The sequence below is a fragment of the Puntigrus tetrazona genome, chromosome 4 (assembly GCF_018831695.1).
Source record: "Puntigrus tetrazona isolate hp1 chromosome 4, ASM1883169v1, whole genome shotgun sequence".
Classification (NCBI taxonomy): domain Eukaryota; kingdom Metazoa; phylum Chordata; class Actinopteri; order Cypriniformes; family Cyprinidae; genus Puntigrus; species Puntigrus tetrazona.
The window spans coordinates 5,170,665-5,189,574 of record NC_056702.1 but is presented as its reverse complement, the minus strand read 5'-3'; the positions used below and the strand labels follow the sequence as shown (position 1 = coordinate 5,189,574).

At 37.8% G+C, this 18,910-nt stretch overlaps 4 protein-coding genes across 4 annotated transcripts in view; 3 read left to right on the top strand and 1 right to left on the bottom strand.

The window, feature by feature from the left end:
- The window catches only part of LOC122342833 (deleted in malignant brain tumors 1 protein-like), a 91,656-nt gene that overhangs the window by 5,094 nt on the left and 67,652 nt on the right, over nucleotides 1–18,910 (top strand). The window lies entirely within an intron of this gene.
- Nucleotides 310–6,108, top strand: LOC122343478 (antigen WC1.1-like). Its single transcript, XM_043237964.1, has 14 exons — nucleotides 310–748; nucleotides 1,048–1,362; nucleotides 1,449–1,772; nucleotides 1,849–2,166; nucleotides 2,293–2,595; nucleotides 2,704–2,775; nucleotides 3,138–3,452; nucleotides 3,535–3,744; nucleotides 3,825–3,920; nucleotides 4,152–4,211; nucleotides 4,690–4,758; nucleotides 4,898–4,960; nucleotides 5,295–5,357; nucleotides 5,510–6,108. Exons 1-14 carry the CDS (start codon nucleotides 511–513, stop codon nucleotides 5,557–5,559), a joined length of 2,496 nt encoding a protein of 831 aa, XP_043093899.1. The 5' UTR covers nucleotides 310–510; the 3' UTR covers nucleotides 5,560–6,108.
- On the top strand, nucleotides 9,476–17,010 carry LOC122343476 (antigen WC1.1-like). Its single transcript, XM_043237961.1, has 16 exons — nucleotides 9,476–9,604; nucleotides 11,099–11,397; nucleotides 11,487–11,801; nucleotides 11,876–12,199; nucleotides 12,278–12,595; nucleotides 13,041–13,343; nucleotides 13,548–13,628; nucleotides 13,830–14,144; nucleotides 14,227–14,436; nucleotides 14,517–14,600; nucleotides 15,188–15,247; nucleotides 15,505–15,582; nucleotides 16,160–16,219; nucleotides 16,362–16,424; nucleotides 16,575–16,637; nucleotides 16,744–17,010. Exons 2-16 carry the CDS (start codon nucleotides 11,163–11,165, stop codon nucleotides 16,791–16,793), a joined length of 2,559 nt encoding a protein of 852 aa, XP_043093896.1. The 5' UTR covers nucleotides 9,476–9,604; nucleotides 11,099–11,162; the 3' UTR covers nucleotides 16,794–17,010.
- ccdc59 (coiled-coil domain containing 59) lies at nucleotides 17,165–18,825 on the bottom strand. The gene is given in 5 exon segments (XM_043237966.1): nucleotides 17,165–17,573; nucleotides 17,743–17,809; nucleotides 17,811–17,846; nucleotides 17,922–18,264; nucleotides 18,661–18,825. Coding segments are annotated over 5 exon segments (762 nt in total). The 5' UTR covers nucleotides 18,812–18,825; the 3' UTR covers nucleotides 17,165–17,408.

Here is an 18,910-nt window from a genome sequence, read left to right as displayed (position 1 = left end):
AAATGTTTTGTCTTGTTTATGTTCGATATGTAAAGATATGTATTTGTGAATGTGGTTAGCTGCATATCTATTTAAACATGTCTGTTTTATTCTTAGAATAAATCACCATCTTAAAAAAATAATGTAAATTTACTGCATTTTCACAGTGATTCAAATAAATAATTAAAGAACATCATCCATTGTTAAATGTAATTGTGACCTCAACTGTCCAGCTTCAAGAAACATTTTCAGTAAAAACAACTACAATTTAAATAATTTAAAAGACATTTTATTATGTACTACAGTAAACATTTATTTATATATATATATATATATGTATGTGTGTGTAGAAAACACTTTGAGTTTTCAAAACATAACTGGACGTATAGCTTCCACATCCAGAACCTGTTAAACAACCCGCTCGCCTAATGCTATTTTTATGCAATATAAACAGGTCATAAGCGCTCCAGACTGACTGATGGGTCTCACCTGTGCTCTGGGAGGTTAGAGATACTTCATGATCAGACATGGATGTCAGTGTGTGAGTCTGTCTTTGACCAGCAGGATGCAGAGGTTGTGTGTAGAGAGCTGGACTGTGGGGCTCCTGTACAGGTGCTGAGAGAAGCTGCTTTTAACAAAGGAGACACTCAGATGTGGACACGAGAGATTCAGTGCAGAGGAGATGAATCTCATATTTCATTCTGTTCAATATCATCATCAAACAAACACAACTGCACCAGTGACAACATTGTAGAACTGATCTGTTCTGGTTAAGTATAAATATTTAGCATCTATTCATTAGTTTTTGATACTAGGTCATGCTTAATAATTGTCATTATAATGTTGTCAAGACATACCTTCAGAAAGACAAGATTCAATGTTTTATTATGTGAATATAGCTGGAAAATGATGAAAAGTCAAAATCTTGAAAAATCTTTTTACATTGAAATGTACATTGTGTACATTGTTTAATGTAATGTACATTAAAAAAAAGTTGATTGAAAGGTCTTAAGAGTGGATTAAGTGTGCTTTGTGTATTGTTTCTGAACTCTTAATTATTTTGCTCAGGTTACACTGATCTCAGACTGATAAATAGCTCAGACTCTTGTTCAGGAAGAGTGGAGCTTCAGTTCCTCAAACAATGGGGCACAGTGTGTGATGCATGCTGGGATATGAGAGCGGCCAGTGTCCTCTGTAGACAGCTGAATTGTGGGATTGCTGTGTCTGTTGTGGGATCAGACTGGTTTGGAGAGGGAAGTGGTGAAATCTGGGCTGATGTGTTTGATTGTGACGGGAATGAAACAAAACTCTCAGAATGTTTCATCTCTTCATGGAGTCGAGCTGAACGTTCTCATAGAAGAGATGTTGGAGTCATCTGCTCTAGTAAGAAGATTTTATTAGGCAAAATTGTTGCGTACATACTGCAATATCTTGCAAATTATTAGTAAAATGACACCTCTTTCTCACAGATTCCTCTCTGTCTCTTCATGACGGTCTGGTGCGGTTGTCTGGAGAGAGACAGTGTGAGGGGGAGCTGGAGGTTTTCTTCCATCAGGTCTGGAGGAGAGTTCTGCTGGACTCCTGGAGTCTCACTGAATCCTCTGTGGTCTGCAGACAGCTGGGCTGTGGCTCTGCGCTCAACTTCTCCGGCTCCTCTTCATCCAGTCCTGAACACAGTCATGAGTGTGTGACGGGCTTCCAGTGCTCTGGGAGTGAAGCTCATCTGGGGAACTGCAGCTCTCCACAAACTCTCAACTGCAGCTCCACACAACAGCTGTCCATCACCTGCCTCGGTGAGAACAACAACATCTGGACAGATTCTTCAGTTGTTGGAGATCAATAATGAGTTTCTCTTTCTCTGAATATCAGGTCGCGGGTCCATCAGGCTGGTGGGTTCTGGGGGAGACTGTGCAGGGAGGCTGGAGGTTTTTCACGGCGGCTCATGGGGGACAGTGTGTGATGACTCCTGGGATATTAAAGATGCCCATGTGGTGTGCAGACAGCTGCAGTGTGGAGTGGCCCTCAGTAACCAGCAGGTACCAGCCTGGTTTGGTCCTGGTTCTGGACACATATGGCTGGATGAGGTGGAGTGTGAGGGGAATGAGACGTCCCTGTGGAGCTGCTCTTCTCCAGGCTGGGGACAACATGACTGTAATCACAAGGAGGATGTAGGAGTCGTGTGCTCAGGTAAACAAACTGACGTATTTTTACATTGAAATTAAATATAAGGTTTTTCACATTTCAACATTCAAGTGTCCCTAATGGTTATATTTTCAAATTTGTACTTTTAAAAATATTTATTTTATTATGCAGAGTTCAAAGAGTTCATGTTATCTGAGGGTTGTGAAGGGAATGTGGAGGTTTTCTTCAATGGATCCTGGGGCAATGTGTGTTATAATCAGATGGACAGAGACACAGCGAGTCTGATCTGTCAAGAACTGAACTGTGGAAGATCTGGTGTTTTGTCTGATTCTACATCGAGAGTGAAATCAGCTCCTAACTGGATGGATAAAGTAGCATGTCGTAAACATGACTCCGCTTTATTGCAGTGTCCTTCTTCACCCTGGGGACAGAATAACTGTGGTGAAGATGAAGTGGCCAAAATCATCTGCTCAGGTGAGACTGGTGCTTTTTTCATCAGTAAACAATAAACAGGTTATTCTTTAGTTAATGGTTTGGGAAAATGTATGGAATACATTTTTAAATATTTATTTGTTGTTACAGAACAAGAGATCCATGAGTCTCCTCGAAGCTCCCTGACATGCTCCACTTCTCCACATCAGAGACAGTGTTCAGGTAATTTAATTTAATGTAAGCAACCATGAAAATTATGAATGTTGAGTGCAATCCCTGTTGAAAAAAACAGCATATACTGCTCAGATGTTTTGAAGCATGGTAGCTGGTTTTAGCTGGTCCTTAGTTTGTCATTAACTGGTTAAAAGCTAGTTATGAGCTGGTCCTTAAACCAGATTATAGCCATTTTAGGAATAGCTTAAACCAGCTACCATGAATATGCTGTTTATGTTAACAGGCTCATAAAATAAGGGTGTTCTAATATGAAAAACATGCAGAATTTCACATAATTCTGTGCAGACACAGCTGGTCTGATAGTACTTTTTAACTAATGTATCTACATTTTTGTGACGTGTGTGTTTCAGATCATGTTCCTCTCAGACTGAGTGGAGGTAAGGGCCGGTGCTCTGGGAGGCTGGAGGTGTATCATAACGCTGTGTGGGGCTCAGTCTGTGATGATCAGTGGGACATCAGAGATGCTCAGGTGGTCTGCAGACAGCTGGGTTGTGGAGCAGCACTGAGGGCTGATGGGAATTCAGTCTTTGGTGCTGGTGAAGGTGTTGTGTGGATGAACAGAGTCGAGTGCAGAGGGAATGAGATTCACCTGTGGGACTGTCCTCTCTCCCTGAAAAACCACACTGACTGCTCCCACAAAGAGCACGCTGGACTCACCTGTGCAGGTCACAGCAGAACAAGAACAAATATTTGATCATCAGTGATATTCAAATTTGCACGAGTGTTAATGTTTGTCTCTTATCACAGATGTTTCAGATGTGTCAGTGTCCTCTACTCCTGACACAACAACATCAGTTTCTCCTCCAGTGCGCTCAACATCAGTCTCTCTTTCACAAACTCCTCCAGCAGAGTCTCTCTCCGTCTCCCCAGAGCTTGTGATTGTTCTGGGAGTTGTGCTCTTACTGCTCTTAGTGCCACTGCTTATACTGATTCAGCAGAACAGAGTGATGAGGAGAGGTAGGAGAGATCCAGAGACTGTCATATTGTGTTTTATTCAGTGTGTGATCAGTCATGTGTTTGTCTGTCTACACTCACAGCTCTCTCTAAGAGGAGACACAGGACGACGACTGAGGCTGTTTATGAGGAGATTCAGCACAAACCCATTAATAGACACAGTCTCTTCACTCAGAGGGGTGAGTAAGTCTTGTAAAGTGATGGATATGTGGAGAACAACAGGGTAAATACATTATTCAGGGGTGAGTGGAATACATTACATTGATTCATTTGTGGGGCTTTTTGTTTTATTTAAAAATTAAGAGTTAAGTGTTGAATGATTCAAAGGAATTTGAGGTTTGGGCTGATTTGTGATATATGAATGTATCTGATGTATGAATGTATCTGATGTTCCTAATCCTCTAAAACAGGAAGTGTCCTTTCTGAAAAACAGCATTCTGGGTATGAAGATGCTGATGAGCTTCTTTCAGGTTAGAGGACTTCATTCAGAAACCTGTGTATGTTCTGTAAAACATGTGATTTAATTAAAAACATTTGCTAGGTGAGTTATCCTAGCAGAAAATTATATACACCATTATTGTAGTTTTTCTTCTTTCTTTTCTTTCTTTATATTTTTAAAGCAAAAAAGCGTCACACCTGATTACTATAATGATTTCTCTTCCTTCAGCAGATGGCTTTCCTTTAATCTATCCTTTAAGTCTTACAGTCTTAAGAGTAGCATAAACTGTAGAAAGGGCCTTGATCACATAATTTTCTAAAAGTTTTTTGTTCACTGAATGTTTTTCAGAAACATGTTTCATTAGTTGAAGAAGTGCCATTTTGTTAAACAACAGTGCAATCCATTGAGCATTTTGTACTTGTCCCTCACAACTTGGTTTTTATACCTGTCAAAAAATAAAGGTGTTTTCCTTGTTTCCCTGACTAATATCTGTTTTGGTTTTCATTTAGAAGAGCAACAAATCACACCAGAGCATTATGATGATGTGATCCCTTCTGGACAAAGACATAATGCTAACGGTTTATTTTTACATTTATTTTTGCATTTTATATGTCTATTTTAATACACACACACACACACACACACACACACACACACACACACACATATATATGTGTGTAAGTGTGCTTTAATTCTTTTTTCTTTTTTTTTTTGTAGATGACTTACCAGAAAACTATGATGATGTAATCATTATAAAACAGTTGTCCAATGATAAAGCAGGTGTGGGTTTTTAATTTACACCCTTTTAGATTGGAAAAGGGTATTTTATTTTTCATTTTTCTTCAAGTTATCGTACCAAATGATGTATGTAGTCCAGCGGTGTCCAACGCTGCTCCTGATTGGCCGAGTCTCCTGCAGAGTTGAGCTCCCTCTTGTCCCAAAAAGACCTGTCTGGAAGCTTCTAGTAACTGAAGATGTTGATAAGCTGGTTCAGGTTTGTTTAACTGGGGTCAGAACTAAACTCTGCAGGACTGTGGCCCTACAGGAGCAGGATTGGTCACCCCTAATATAGTCTGGTTGTTCATGTAAATAATGATAGCCACATTTATATCAGAGGGTGTTCAGGAGGAGTATGATGACGTGAAGAATGTTGGAGAATATATGAGGGACATGCTTGGTACGTTAATGAAACTGTTGTTTAATTTTAGTGGTAACTTTTTCAGTTTCTTTTTCATGAAAGCTTGTTTAAATGTATTGCTAATATTGTTCATTCTAATATCAATGTTTTTATAAAGGAATGTATTTGCTCTTGTTTTTGACTATGTTTAGACTATGATGATGTGGAGGAGGATCCAGAGAAACAGTCAGGAGCTGAATAACTCACACATCAACCACTGCCTCAAATCCTTTCAAAGCTTTTAATGTTTAAGCAATATTAATATATGTTTCAGTTGCACTCTAACCATGTTTTATTGCATCCTATATCGAAATATACAATTGCTGTTTTAGACAGAAAAATCTGCTTAACTTTTTCTTTTCTGAATTTTGAGAGAACAAAAACCTGTCATTTTCTGTCATTCAGTTACTTTGTAAGAACATAATTGTGTTCAGATTGTTCACCAATCAGGTACCACCCATCATTAAAGGATAATATTGTTATTCCAAGCCAGCAGAGGGAGCCCTTACCTCTGGATGAACTGTGATCGCTCCCTCTTCTGCTGCTTCCTGTTTGGGGACTATAAATTCTGAAGCAGGCCTCTCACCTACATGCAGCGTTATTGTTAGCATGTTCCTTGTTAAGTATTGCGTTGGTTTTTTCCCCTTGTTGTTATTCTTTTGTTTTGACCCTGCCTGTTTTTGGTTTTCTTGATCATTTGCTGCCTGACCCGACCTCTGCCTTAGATTTTGTTGTTGCCTTACCTCTTATATTTTCTTTTGCTGTGTTTCGATGTCTGCCTGCTTTGACCATGTCTTTGCTAAATAAAAGCCTGCAAATGGATTTGCACGCCTCAGTCCCCTCATTTTGTGACAAATATCCTATTACGTATCAAAATATAATGCACTATTAATATTTTGCTGAAGGACATTAGAATGAGTACTTAAGCTTACAAACATCAGGCATGAGCAATAATCTTTGTGCAGGTGCCAAGTCTTGTTAGAAAATGAAATCTGCATCTCCATAAAGTTGGTCAGCAGCTGGAAGCATGAAGAGCTCTAAAACTTCCTGGTATACGACTGTATAAACACAGATGACATGGCACCCTAAACCATCACTGACTGTGGGAACTTCACACTGGACTTCAAGCAATGTATATTCTGTGCCTCTCCTCTCTTCCTCCGGACTCTGGGACCCCGATTGCCCTCCTTGTGCAAGGTGTCAATAGTTTGTCTTTTGGACAACTGTCAAGTCAGTAGTCTTCCCTTTGATTGTGTAGCCTACAGAACTAGACTGAGAGCCATTTAAAGGCCTTCACTTTTTTCAGTTTCACTTTTTGAATGGAATTAGTGAAATAAATCAACTTTTTGATTATATTCTAATTATATGACCAGCACCTGTGTATACATATATAAAAAGCATGGTTTAAAAAACTAAATTCAGATTTAAATTCCGTTTTTTTCTATATTACTTTTAATAACAGATTATTACATTGTGGATGAGTCAAAGTAAGGAGGGCAATTTGAAGCCATTGCCTAGGTTCGACAAATCTGAACAAAGTTTGAGTGATATTGGTGTTAATATGTTAAATCTCAGGTTTTCAAATTTTTCTTTGTTTGTGAGTGTGTGTTAAATTGGTGTATTTTTATTCCTTTGTGAGGTTTTTGCCTCTTTAAAATCAATAAAACAACACTCCACACATTCCAGATTTTATTTTTCCAGACATTACACAAAACATGGAAACAGATGTCTGATCTCACGTTATAAAGCACAACCACAGTAATATTTGAAGACACCCTATAAGCTCAAATTTCCATCAGTGATGTAACAGGCCTCAGGTATTGTGAGTGAATAGATGCTGAGAAAATGTTGGAAACATTAAATAGCCTAGTTTCTACAGCAGACAATATAATAATAATTAGACAGAGAGACACTCACACACACGTTGTGTTTTCATGTTTTATGGGGACATTCCATAGGCGTAATACTGTATACTGTACAGACTGTATGTGTTATTGTCCTACACTAACCCTACACCTAAAATTTTATTCTGTGTGTTTTATAAGCTTGTTTCATCACAGGGACTTAAAAAAGGTCCCCACAAGGTCAAAGTTTACTAGTATTCCTATCCTTGTGTGGACATTTGGTCCCTATAAGGTGATAAATACCAGTTGCACACACACACACACACACACACACTGTGTAGCTGCAAACTTGGTCCTGTGTTTCTATGATGAACTCTATATGGTCAAAGTATACTTAAATGCCTTTTTTATTTTATGTATTTATTTTTAAATATAATACTAATATACTACTACTACCAATATATGTATTATGTATACTTGTGTATATATTTAATACCGTTACCGTCTTTAAAACATTTTTTATCCAGTTAATATTTGTGAACATGAACTCAAAGCGAGAAGCGTTAAGCAACTAGTTATCAGCATTGATATACTCGTACATCTGCAGGTGCTGGGCTTTGATGCTCTAAATAAACTGGAATGTTTCCTGTCCCTGAAATCATTTTCCTGTACGTTTACTTTGTCACCTCTCTATCTTGCTTTCTTTCCATTTGAGCGTCTCTAGATGAAGGAGGAGTTCTGTTCATCACTTCTGACGTACTTTAAATAAATATGGTGAGAATCATAAATACGTCTTCTGATTAGCCAGTAAAACTTTTTGAAGATTTCCTCTCTTCTGTCTAATATGGTAAAGGTGTCTTTGATTGGCTTATTGTTTGGTGCTTGTGAAGACTTCTGTCTCTGTCTCTCTTGAATCTGTCAGTTCTGCGTTGATCATACAGAGTGAATAATCAGTAAATATGGAGAGTTATCTAAAGCTAATTTTTTTGTCTTCTGTGCTCAGACTCACCACAGCTGGTAGGTACATACTCAGGATCATTATGTGTGAATTCATGTTACAGAATGACTGACTTTATATTAGTTACAAATTTGTTGTAATTTATATCCTAGATCAGTTTGTGTAGGTGCAATATTTGCATTTATGTGTTTCCTTTTCTCGTGGTAATTTTCTCTGACCTCTCTTCCTTGATGTTTTTTGATGTCCATCAAAATGCATTTTTTGTATGTAACTATTAAAATTTGTCTACAGGAAATGTGAGGCTCGTTGGTGGTAGTAATTCCTGTGCTGGTAGGCTGGAGGTTTACTATGAAAAACAGTGGGGAACCGTGTGTGATGATTATTGGGATTTGACGAACACTGCAGTGGTGTGTAGAGAACTGGGATGTGAATTTTCTTCAGATACATTACGTGTTGCTTACTTTGGACCAGGATCAGGAAAAATCTGGATTGATAATGTGAGATGTGGAGGATCAGAGTCCTCTGTATTTAAGTGCCCAAGAAGAAATATTGGTGAACATGACTGTAAACATAATGAAGATATTGGTGTTATTTGCTCAGGTAAGTTGATATTTATTCTTTATATCATTATTTACCATATTATTAGATTAGATTAACATTACTTTTACTAAGCTATCAACTGTAAAGCATTTGTAAATGCTTTGAGGTTTTACTCATGTCTGTAATATCTCTTGTAGATTTAGGAGTCAGGCTGGTTGGAGGTTCTCGCTGTTCTGGAAGATTAGAGGTGCCGCATGAAAACAGATGGCATACAGTGTGTGAGTCTGTCTTTGACCAGCAGGATGCAGAGGTTGTGTGTAGAGAGCTGGACTGTGGGGCTCCTGTACAGGTGCTGAGAGAAGCTGCTTTTGACAAAGGAGACACTCAGATGTGGACACGAGAGATTCAGTGCAGAGGAGATGAATATCAGTTTACTTTTTGTCCAGTATCATCTTCAAGCAGTAATTGTTCCAGTAACAGTGATGTTAGACTTGTGTGTTCTGGTAGGCACAACCTAAATATATCAAATTAGATATACCATTTCCAAATAAATTACCTATCATTCTCTTGTTTGTTGTGTACATTTTCTTTTTCAGAAACATTAAGATTAGTGGATGGTGGCAGTTCCTGTGCTGGTAGGGTGGAAGTTCTTCATGATGGTCAGTGGGGAACAGTAAGTGATGTTGGCTGGGATTTGTCTGATGCTGCAGTGGTGTGTAGAGAACTGGGATGTGGAGAGGCTGTTGCTGCACCTACGCGTGCCCACTTTGGCCAGGGAAAAGGACCAGTTTGGATTAGAAATGTGATGTGTACTGGAGTAGAGTCTGCACTGAAAGACTGTAGATCACATGACTGGGCAAAACATAAGGCTAATCATGCCGAGGATGCTGGGGTCATCTGCTCTGGTAAGGTCTCCTAGACAAACAACAATACCGTATTTGCAAGATTATCTCATTATTAATTATTATTATTATTCTTTTTTTATTGCCTAAACTTTACCAAAGTTCTGAACTGTCAAATCATGTGGCTTATTGAGGGGAGGTGTACTGTAGTTCATTTGATATAATGATCATGACATTGTCGCAGTGAGTTCTATTAGATATATATATCACAATGCCTATAGTTTTTTAATGAGAGCTGCCCCCTTGTTTTTTGTATTGTCAAACCAAATTAGATTCATGTTTGCCTCATTAGAAGGGATCCCAATGGCTAAAATGTGGAAATAGTAATTATAATTTTTTAATGATTATATAATCATTTATTCTGAGCCTATTCAGCTCATGAAGGAATAGAAAGTTGTATAATTAACCATCATACTACAAAGTAAGAATGTACATTTCAAAACATAAACAAATACAGTTTTAATTACACAAAACAAAAACAAAAAATGTGTGAACGTGTTCAGTTTTTCATAAAAAAAATACACTAAAACTACTAAAACATCTATATCTGAAATCAAATTATTACTTTCAAATCAAGTAATTATTAAATCATTCACTTAAAACAACTATTCAAATTCAAATTAATTTCACAAGCAAAGCTGACACCTATCAAACTCACATTGTTACTTTTAAAACACTGACCTGAAACACATTGTTTTGCTTTGTAAAATTTCTTTACAAAATATGGACACTTTTCTAATATTTAGAATTTACTGCCATATATGATACATCATTCATTTACACAGAAATGATTCCTGTGTAGTCCCTCCTGTGTCAGTATTTGCCTATATCCAATTGTTCTGACAGTATTAAATAGTTGAATCCAGTTTAGGCCAATGCAAATTAAATTGGTCCACATTTTAGCCCATGTAGGCTGCTGTTGCTCTAATTATGTGAAGTTGTGAAAATGTGTGCTGAGAAATGGGTCCTAGTAAAAAAAAAAAAAAAGTTTAAAAAGTTCTTGCACACTCACTGCACACTCTCAAATGAGACAAACTAACTATGCACAGAGAGAGAAAAAATTAGTCTTGATCATATTTCTACACCTAAACTTAACCTTACTTATGAGCAATACCTAAAATTAGAGTCAATTATAAATGAATGACACTGAAGTACAAGCAGCAAACACTGATTGTAAACCTGAACTTCACAAAACCTATAAACTCGTTCTTTGTATCTTGATTTGTTCATTCTTATGTTGCTTAATGGTGAATAAAGATGTTGATCCAGGAACATGTTGCATTTGGTAAAATCAAGTTCTGAATGCACTGGTATTTTCCTACAAGAATAGTCAGATTTCTAAAAAAAAAAAACCTTTAAGTCATGAAAGAAAATTACATTGCATATGCCCCCCACTCTTTATGACACTATACTTTTTGTACATGTAAATAATTATGTGTTAGCATATCTGTAAAGATCACTATGAGCAAATGTGAAAATTACATCTCTTTATTGAAGGAATCAGGCTGGTTGGACGTCCCGCTGCTCTGGGAGGTTAGAGATACTTCGTGATCGGAAGTGGATGTCAGTGTGTGAGTCTGTCTTTGACCAGCAGGATGCAGAGGTTGTGTGTAGAGAGCTGGACTGTGGGGCTCCTGTACAGGTGCTGAGAGAAGCTGCTTTTGACAAAGGAGACACTCAGATGTGGACACAAGAGATTCAGTGCAGAGGAGATGAATCTTATATATCTGTCTGTCCAACATCATCTCTTAAACACAATTGTACCCATGAGAATACTATAAGACTGTCATGTTCTGGTAATGGAAAGTATTTTTCAACTTAATAATCTGTCTTTTGCTTGTGAACTGTTTCATACTGCTTCCTAAATCCTTAATTCTTTGTCAAGGTTACTCAGATCTCAAACTGTTGGATGGTCCTGATATCTGTTCTGGTCGAGTTGAACGTCAATACTTTGATAAACCGGGCACAGTGTGTGATGCATGCTGGGATATGAGAGCTGCCAGTGTCCTCTGTAGACAGCTGAATTGTGGGATTGCTGTGTCTGTTGTGGGATCAGACTGGTTTGGAGAGGGAAGTGGTGAAATCTGGGCTGATGTGTTTGATTGTGACGGGAATGAAACAAAACTCTCAGAATGTTTCATCTCTTCATGGAGTCGAGCTGAACGTTCTCATAGAAGAGATGTTGGAGTCATCTGCTCTGGTGAGGATCTTATTGAAAAAAATGTAACTACATAAAATACCTTGAAATATCTTTATATAATGTCTTCTCCACAGATTCCTCTCTGTCTCTTCATGACGGTCTGGTGCGGTTGTCTGGAGAGAGACAGTGTGAGGGGGAGCTGGAGGTTTTCATCCATCAGGTCTGGAGGAGAGTTCTGCTGGACTCCTGGAGTCTCACTGAATCCTCTGTGGTCTGCAGACAGCTGGGCTGTGGCTCTGCGCTCAACTTCTCCGGCTCCTCTTCATCCAGTCCTGAACACAGTCATGAGTGTGTGACGGGCTTCCAGTGCTCTGGGAGTGAAGCTCATCTGGGGAACTGCAGCTCTCCACAAACTCTCAACTGCAGCTCCACACAACAGCTGTCCATCACCTGCCTTGGTGAGAACAACAACATCTGGACAGATTCTTCAGATCCTTCAGTGATCAATAATGTGTTTCTCTTTCTCTGAATATCAGGTCGCGGGTCCATCAGGCTGGTGGGTTCTGGGGGAGACTGTGCAGGGAGGCTGGAGGTTTTTCACGGCGGCTCATGGGGGACAGTGTGTGATGACTCCTGGGATATTAAAGATGCCCATGTGGTGTGCAGACAGCTGCAGTGTGGAGTGGCCCTCAGTAACCAGCAGGTACCAGCCTGGTTTGGTCCTGGTTCTGGACACATATGGCTGGATGAGGTGGAGTGTGAGGGGAATGAGACGTCCCTGTGGAGCTGCTCTTCTCCAGGCTGGGGACAACATGACTGTAATCACAAGGAGGATGTAGGAGTCGTGTGCTCAGGTAAACAGTTCACTAGTGTAAATGTTTATCAAAGATTGATAGGGTTATCAGGAAGGGTTTTTTTCCCGTTTTTTGTTTTTTCCCATGACTGTACAGTTTACAGCTACTTACCACATAATTAAATACATGGACATATTTTTTTGCATGTGTATTATTTATCATTTTAAATGTATACTATCTTTTTATCAAAATATAGAAATAGTTCAATACAAAATACAAAACCATCATGAAGTTGCATTGACATTATAGCATTATTAATACAAATGTTTTCTGAGGTATGAATTATTTTAATTACATATTACATATATATTTTTAATAACATGTTATGCTTATCTGTTTTTAGATGCAATCAATGCCTGCAGCATGCATAAGCCTTTTATTAAACCATTTTTTTAGCTTTAGTACAACTTAAAATTCAGTTCAATGTACTTCCTTTTCTCTCTAGAGTTTAAAGAGATCAGGTTAACTGAAGGCTGTGAAGGGAATGTGGAGGTTTTCTACAATGGATCCTGGGGTAATGTGTGCTGGAACCAGATGGACAGAGACACAGCGAGTCTGATCTGTCAAGAACTGAACTGTGGAAGATCTGGTGTTTTGTCTGATTCTACATCAAGAGTAAAATCAGCTCCTAACTGGATGGATGAAGTAACTTGTCGTAAACATGATTCAAATCTGTGGCAGTGTCCATCTTTACCCTGGGGACAGAACTACTGTGGTGAAGATGAAGTGGCTAAAATCACCTGCTCAGGTTAGATGATATTTAAACAATTTAATGTCCTCAATAATTGTGTTTCTGTACATATATATTTTATGTCTAATGTGGTAAGTAAACTCATGTTTCTGAAATCAAAAGTGATGAAAATGTTTAGCATTTTCACACTGATAATTTCTTTTCACTAAGAGATGTCTGATGTCTCATCCTACTGCGCTTTTATTTATTTTATAATTTCAGAGGAACCTCATGAGTCTCTTCATGATTTGCATTATCTGACATGTTTTACCTCACCATCTTCTTACCAGAGGCAATGCACTAGTAAGTATATTCACAACAATTTTGCCCATGTTTTTCTAGTAAATACTGTTAATTATCTGTTACTAATTATACTGTTATTATCTGCTATAATGTTATTCTGCATTTTTAGTATTTTCTTTAAAATCCGTTTTAAAAGCCTCAAGCTTATGTTTGTTTTGTTATGAATGTTGAAGCTGCTCACTTCTGGTTGATGTGTTTCAGATCATGTTCCTCTCAGACTGAGTGGAGGTAAGGGCCGGTGCTCTGGGAGGCTGGAGGTGTATCATAACGCTGTGTGGGGCTCAGTCTGTGATGATCAGTGGGACATCAGAGATGCTCAGGTGGTCTGCAGACAGCTGGGTTGTGGAGCAGCACTGAGGGCTGATGGGAATTCAGTCTTTGGTGCTGGTGAAGGTGTTGTGTGGATGAACAGAGTCGAGTGCAGAGGGAATGAGATTCACCTGTGGGACTGTCCTCTCTCCCTGAAAAACCACACTGACTGCTCCCACAAAGAGCACGCTGGACTCACCTGTGCAGGTCACAGCAGAACAAGAACAAATATTTGATCATCAGTGCTATTCAAATTTGCACGAGTGTTAATGTTTGTCTCTTATCACAGATGTTTCAGATGTGTCAGTGTCCTCTACTCCTGACACAACAACATCAGTTTCTCCTCCAGTGCGCTCAACATCAGTCTCTCTTTCACAAACTCCTCCAGCAGAGTCTCTCTCCGTCTCCCCAGAGCTTGTGATTGTTCTGGGAGTTGTGCTCTTACTGCTCTTAGTGCCACTGCTTATACTGATTCAGCAGAACAGAGTGATGAGGAGAGGTAGGAGAGATCCAGAGACTGTCATATTGTGTTTTATTCAGTGTGTGATCAGTCATGTGTTTGTCTGTCTACACTCACAGCTCTCTCTAAGAGGAGACACAGGACGACGACTGAGGCCGTTTATGAGGAGATTCAGCACAGACACAATCACTTCACTCAGAGAGGTGAGACATGAGCCATCGATCTCATTTAATAGCATTAATAAGAGTCTGTCAGACAGTTGATGTTCATCTATTATTAGTCCTGTTAAACCTCCTGCTTCAAAACACAGGATTCCTGACAGAAAACCACAGAGCTGCAGGTGCATGTTTACATGTGTGTGTGTGTGTGTGTGTCTGTGTGTGTGTGTCTGTGTGTGTGTGTGTGTGTGTGTGTGTGTGTGTGTGTGTGTGTGTCTCTGTGTGTGTGTGTGTGTCAGTGAGTGTCTCTTCCTGTGTGTATTTTTAGAGGGACATAAGCAGGTCCTCATAAGTTTATATATATAGTAGGAACAGGTGTGTGTGTGACAGAGAGAGAGAGAGAGAGTCTCTTCCTATGTGTATTTCTGGAAAGCAGTGAAGAATGGGTTAATGTGAGGATACATTGTGTTTGATAATTGGCTTGACAAACATTTCTTATTGTATTAAAATGCAAGTAATTTTCATTTTTTCCTGTCTTGTCAGTAACAATGCTTTAGGATCCAAAGGAAATGAGGATTTAGTCTGTTTGTAATGATGAACAAGTTTATGTTTGTTTTTCTCTCTTTTAACAGGAAGTCTAATCTCTGAGGAACTGCATTCTGGGTATGAAGATGCTGATGAGTTTTTCTCAGGTCAGAGAGATGAGTACTGTATATTTCAATATATTCATGTTTAAAACTCACAGAAATATATAAAAATGAATTAACTAATGAAATCACACATATAAATTATAATTCTACTACTAAATGAAATATGTGATCAATAATCAGAATGTTATTAGAAAAGTTATTCAATGCGATGATTATTTAAACAGTGGTGGGACTAAAAACCTCTGCAAAAGCATATGTTTTACTTCAAAAAATATGCCAAAATATGTTTATGCATGCAGAAGAGATGGTGAAGGAACTCACACCGGGATACTATAATGATGTTATCACTGATGGACTCAATCCAGATTGTGAGAAAGGTGTCATCCTGTAATTTACATATTAAATTTATATATAAAACAGGGGTGTCCAATCCTGCTCCTGGAGGGCCAATAATATCATGCAAAGTTTAGCTCCAACCAGCTCTAGCACATATGCCTTGACGTTTCTAGTGGGTGCTTCTTAAATAGAAAGACACATCCTAGTAAGGCTACGTATTTTCAGATAATTAATCAACAGTGAGATTGTTCAATAACAAAGAAATAAATAAATCTGGCAATTGCATTGTTTTCATTTGTTTAATTGCAAATGAATCACATAATGTTAAACCGTGTATAATGTAAACCAGTGGGATACAACAATCTCATTCTCATAAGCTTCAGAAGGACTGGAGGATGCATCCTTTCTATATGCATCCTTCCATTTGAGGAGCGCCCGGTAAACCTAAAGACCTTGAGGATTTTGGTTCATTAAGGTTGGTGTTTCATTAAGGTTGGAGCTAAATTCTGAAGCACAGTGTCCCATTGGACCTCAGGTTTCGACATCCCTGATTCAAAATACCCTATCTCTCTAGATATGTATTTTATATGGGTGTAATATCTCATGTAATATTTGTAGACCGCAGACCTGAGAGCTATGATGACGTCATGAGTGGACAGAACTCTGATATTAAAAAAGGTATTTCATTTTTTTTCAAATCACAGAAAATCGGACAGAAAACCAGTGTGTTTGCTAATATTTAACATAATGCATTTAGTGATGCTTAATAATGATTTGATGATGTAACATTTGTTCTGGTTATATTTTCATATATGTGTAGTGGACCAACCAGAGCATTACGATGACATCATTATTATTGGACAGAACGTTCGAGGTGTAACGAGTGAGTCACACACAACTGCACGTTTTTCTTACTCTTATATAGCCTAAATTTCTGTGATATCCTGAATATAAATTACTACCAGTCATGAGATCAATAAAAAATGCTGCGTCACACATTACAATGTGAGGTTTTATTTCACATGCGTATCAGAAGGAGATCAGGAGGAGTATGATGATGTGAAGAACAGCAATGAAGACGTGAGAAACCTGTGGGGTAGGTTATTGTAACCTTTTTACATAAAGTACTTTTTATTCTTTATATTGTACATTTAAACCCTATTTAAAGTAAAATGTGAATTTTATCTTTTTTTAAAAAACAGACTATGATGATGTGGGGGAGCGATCAACTAAAGAGGGAGGGGCCATATAACTGACCACACCTACAGAATCCATGAAATCATATTACAGTAACTGGAGCTACTGGGAGTTTTTTTTTTATATCGCTAATGCATCAGTACCTTAAGTTACGTTATTTCAAATATTTTACTTTGAAAGATTAAATGCTTAGCAAATTCGGTATCAACACGCTTTAATATTTGTATTATGTCTATTTTGATATCAATGCTTTTCGCCTAATAAACAAAAGATATTATTCATTCATCATGTCACAAAAATACTTTTAAACAAGACGTTTATAAAAATATTATAAATGTTTAGCACGTACTCTGAGGCACTACTGTACGTTTAGCCTGCTGAGAGCATTATATCTAAATATGACAAAAATAGATTGACCACTTAATAGACATTAGCAAGCTTCATGTTTATTTATAAGTTTACCGTCATAGCATTCGTTTTGTATTGTCAGCTTTAACTAACTTAAGACCACCATAATTTAATATTTTATTTACAAGAAATATTACTGGGAAAAACAAAGATATGCAAAGATATACACATCCTTGAAGTAAAAAAACCTCACCCAAAATCCAGTTTATTGTGAGATGGTTAATTTTAACTTTACAGTCTGATTGTTTTGGATCACACTGAATTATTTGCGCTGAGCTTGAATCTTTTCCAGCAATAGATCCATATGCAGATTGAGATTGGGCTGACCCTTCTTTGTTTTTTTTTGTAACAACTGATATGTTGCCATTTTCTTCTCCTTATATTTCTTCAGAGCCTCCTCTCGTTGAGCTTTGTCTTTCAAGAATTCCTACAAAGTGACACAAAATAGAACATTTATCAATAATTTGCCAAAGGGCAATGAAAATGTGTATGATTACATGAAATAATGGGTCCTTCTCTAATGACACCGCATAGAGGATTCATTAGAGGACTCTCATTAGTTAATCAATTACATCTTCTAATTTTTATTTCCTTACCTCTCTTTTTCGTGCGCGTTCTTCCTGTATCCTTTCATATTCTAGCTTTGTCTTCTGATACGATGTCATTTTTGTTTTTTTGGATGAATGGAGTCTTACTGGAGCTGATGACACAATCAGAAATTAGAAATATGGCTTTCTATGTTTGTGTGTTTATTTATTTATTGCTGTTACTGTACCTGTCTGGCTCTGCTGGTTCATTCGCCGAATCAGGGACGGTAGTTTGATCAGTCGTTGTGTTTGAGATGTGTTTCTCATTGAAAGGTGAATCCAACCCAGTTTTTAGTTCATCGTCTTCGTCTTTCTCTTCATCTACTGCTCGCCCTTTACATCTTTTCTTCCTTTTCTCTTCTTCCTCTTCGTCCAGTCGTTCTCTTTCGGCCAGGTAGAGATGCCTCAGATGCTCGGGATATTTGTCCTCTAACTGGATTCTTGGTGGTTGCATTTTCTTTCTTTCCTTTCTGAGAAGTTTGTTATATTCATGTTTTATTTTCTCCTTCCTTTTGAAGGCAAACCCCTGACCTAAGAAAGAGTAAAAGGGGGTGAAATGTACATACCCTAAATTTAGCCATTTTGTGCACTGTTGCATATATTGGTCGATGTCACAATACTATTTTTTCCTAAATATTTTAAACTAATCAAAAATATATCAAGTAATTTATACAAGAAAAATACGTTTGTTTCGTTTTTATATATTTACTTTTGCTATAACATGGTATGTAAACGTTTTCAAAAATGTATGTAACCAACGTTAAAGAAACTACACAAGAAGAAGGCACGTGCGTTTACACAGATTTTTCTTACTTTATATGTCTTTATTTGTAAAATTAGTTTATTCATGGCGAATTGTCCACATCTACAGTACATTTACTTATATATTAATTATATACGTGTCTGTATTTAAAGCGAATTACTCACCCTCTTTTAAACTACCATCAAAACCTTTGTTCTCCGGAACCCATTTTCTTTTCCTTTTGGTATTGTGTGATAAACCACCGTGTGCGAATTTATTGAAGTGTTTTCCTTCAATCGGACCTTTACTTTTTGCGTTTTGTTTTGAAGGTGCCATGTTTCACGTTAACTCAACATCTGCTCACACTAGTATGTGGACAACCAAAGACGCACAATAATGACGTACGGATCGTCGCAAGGCATCACTAATCAAATT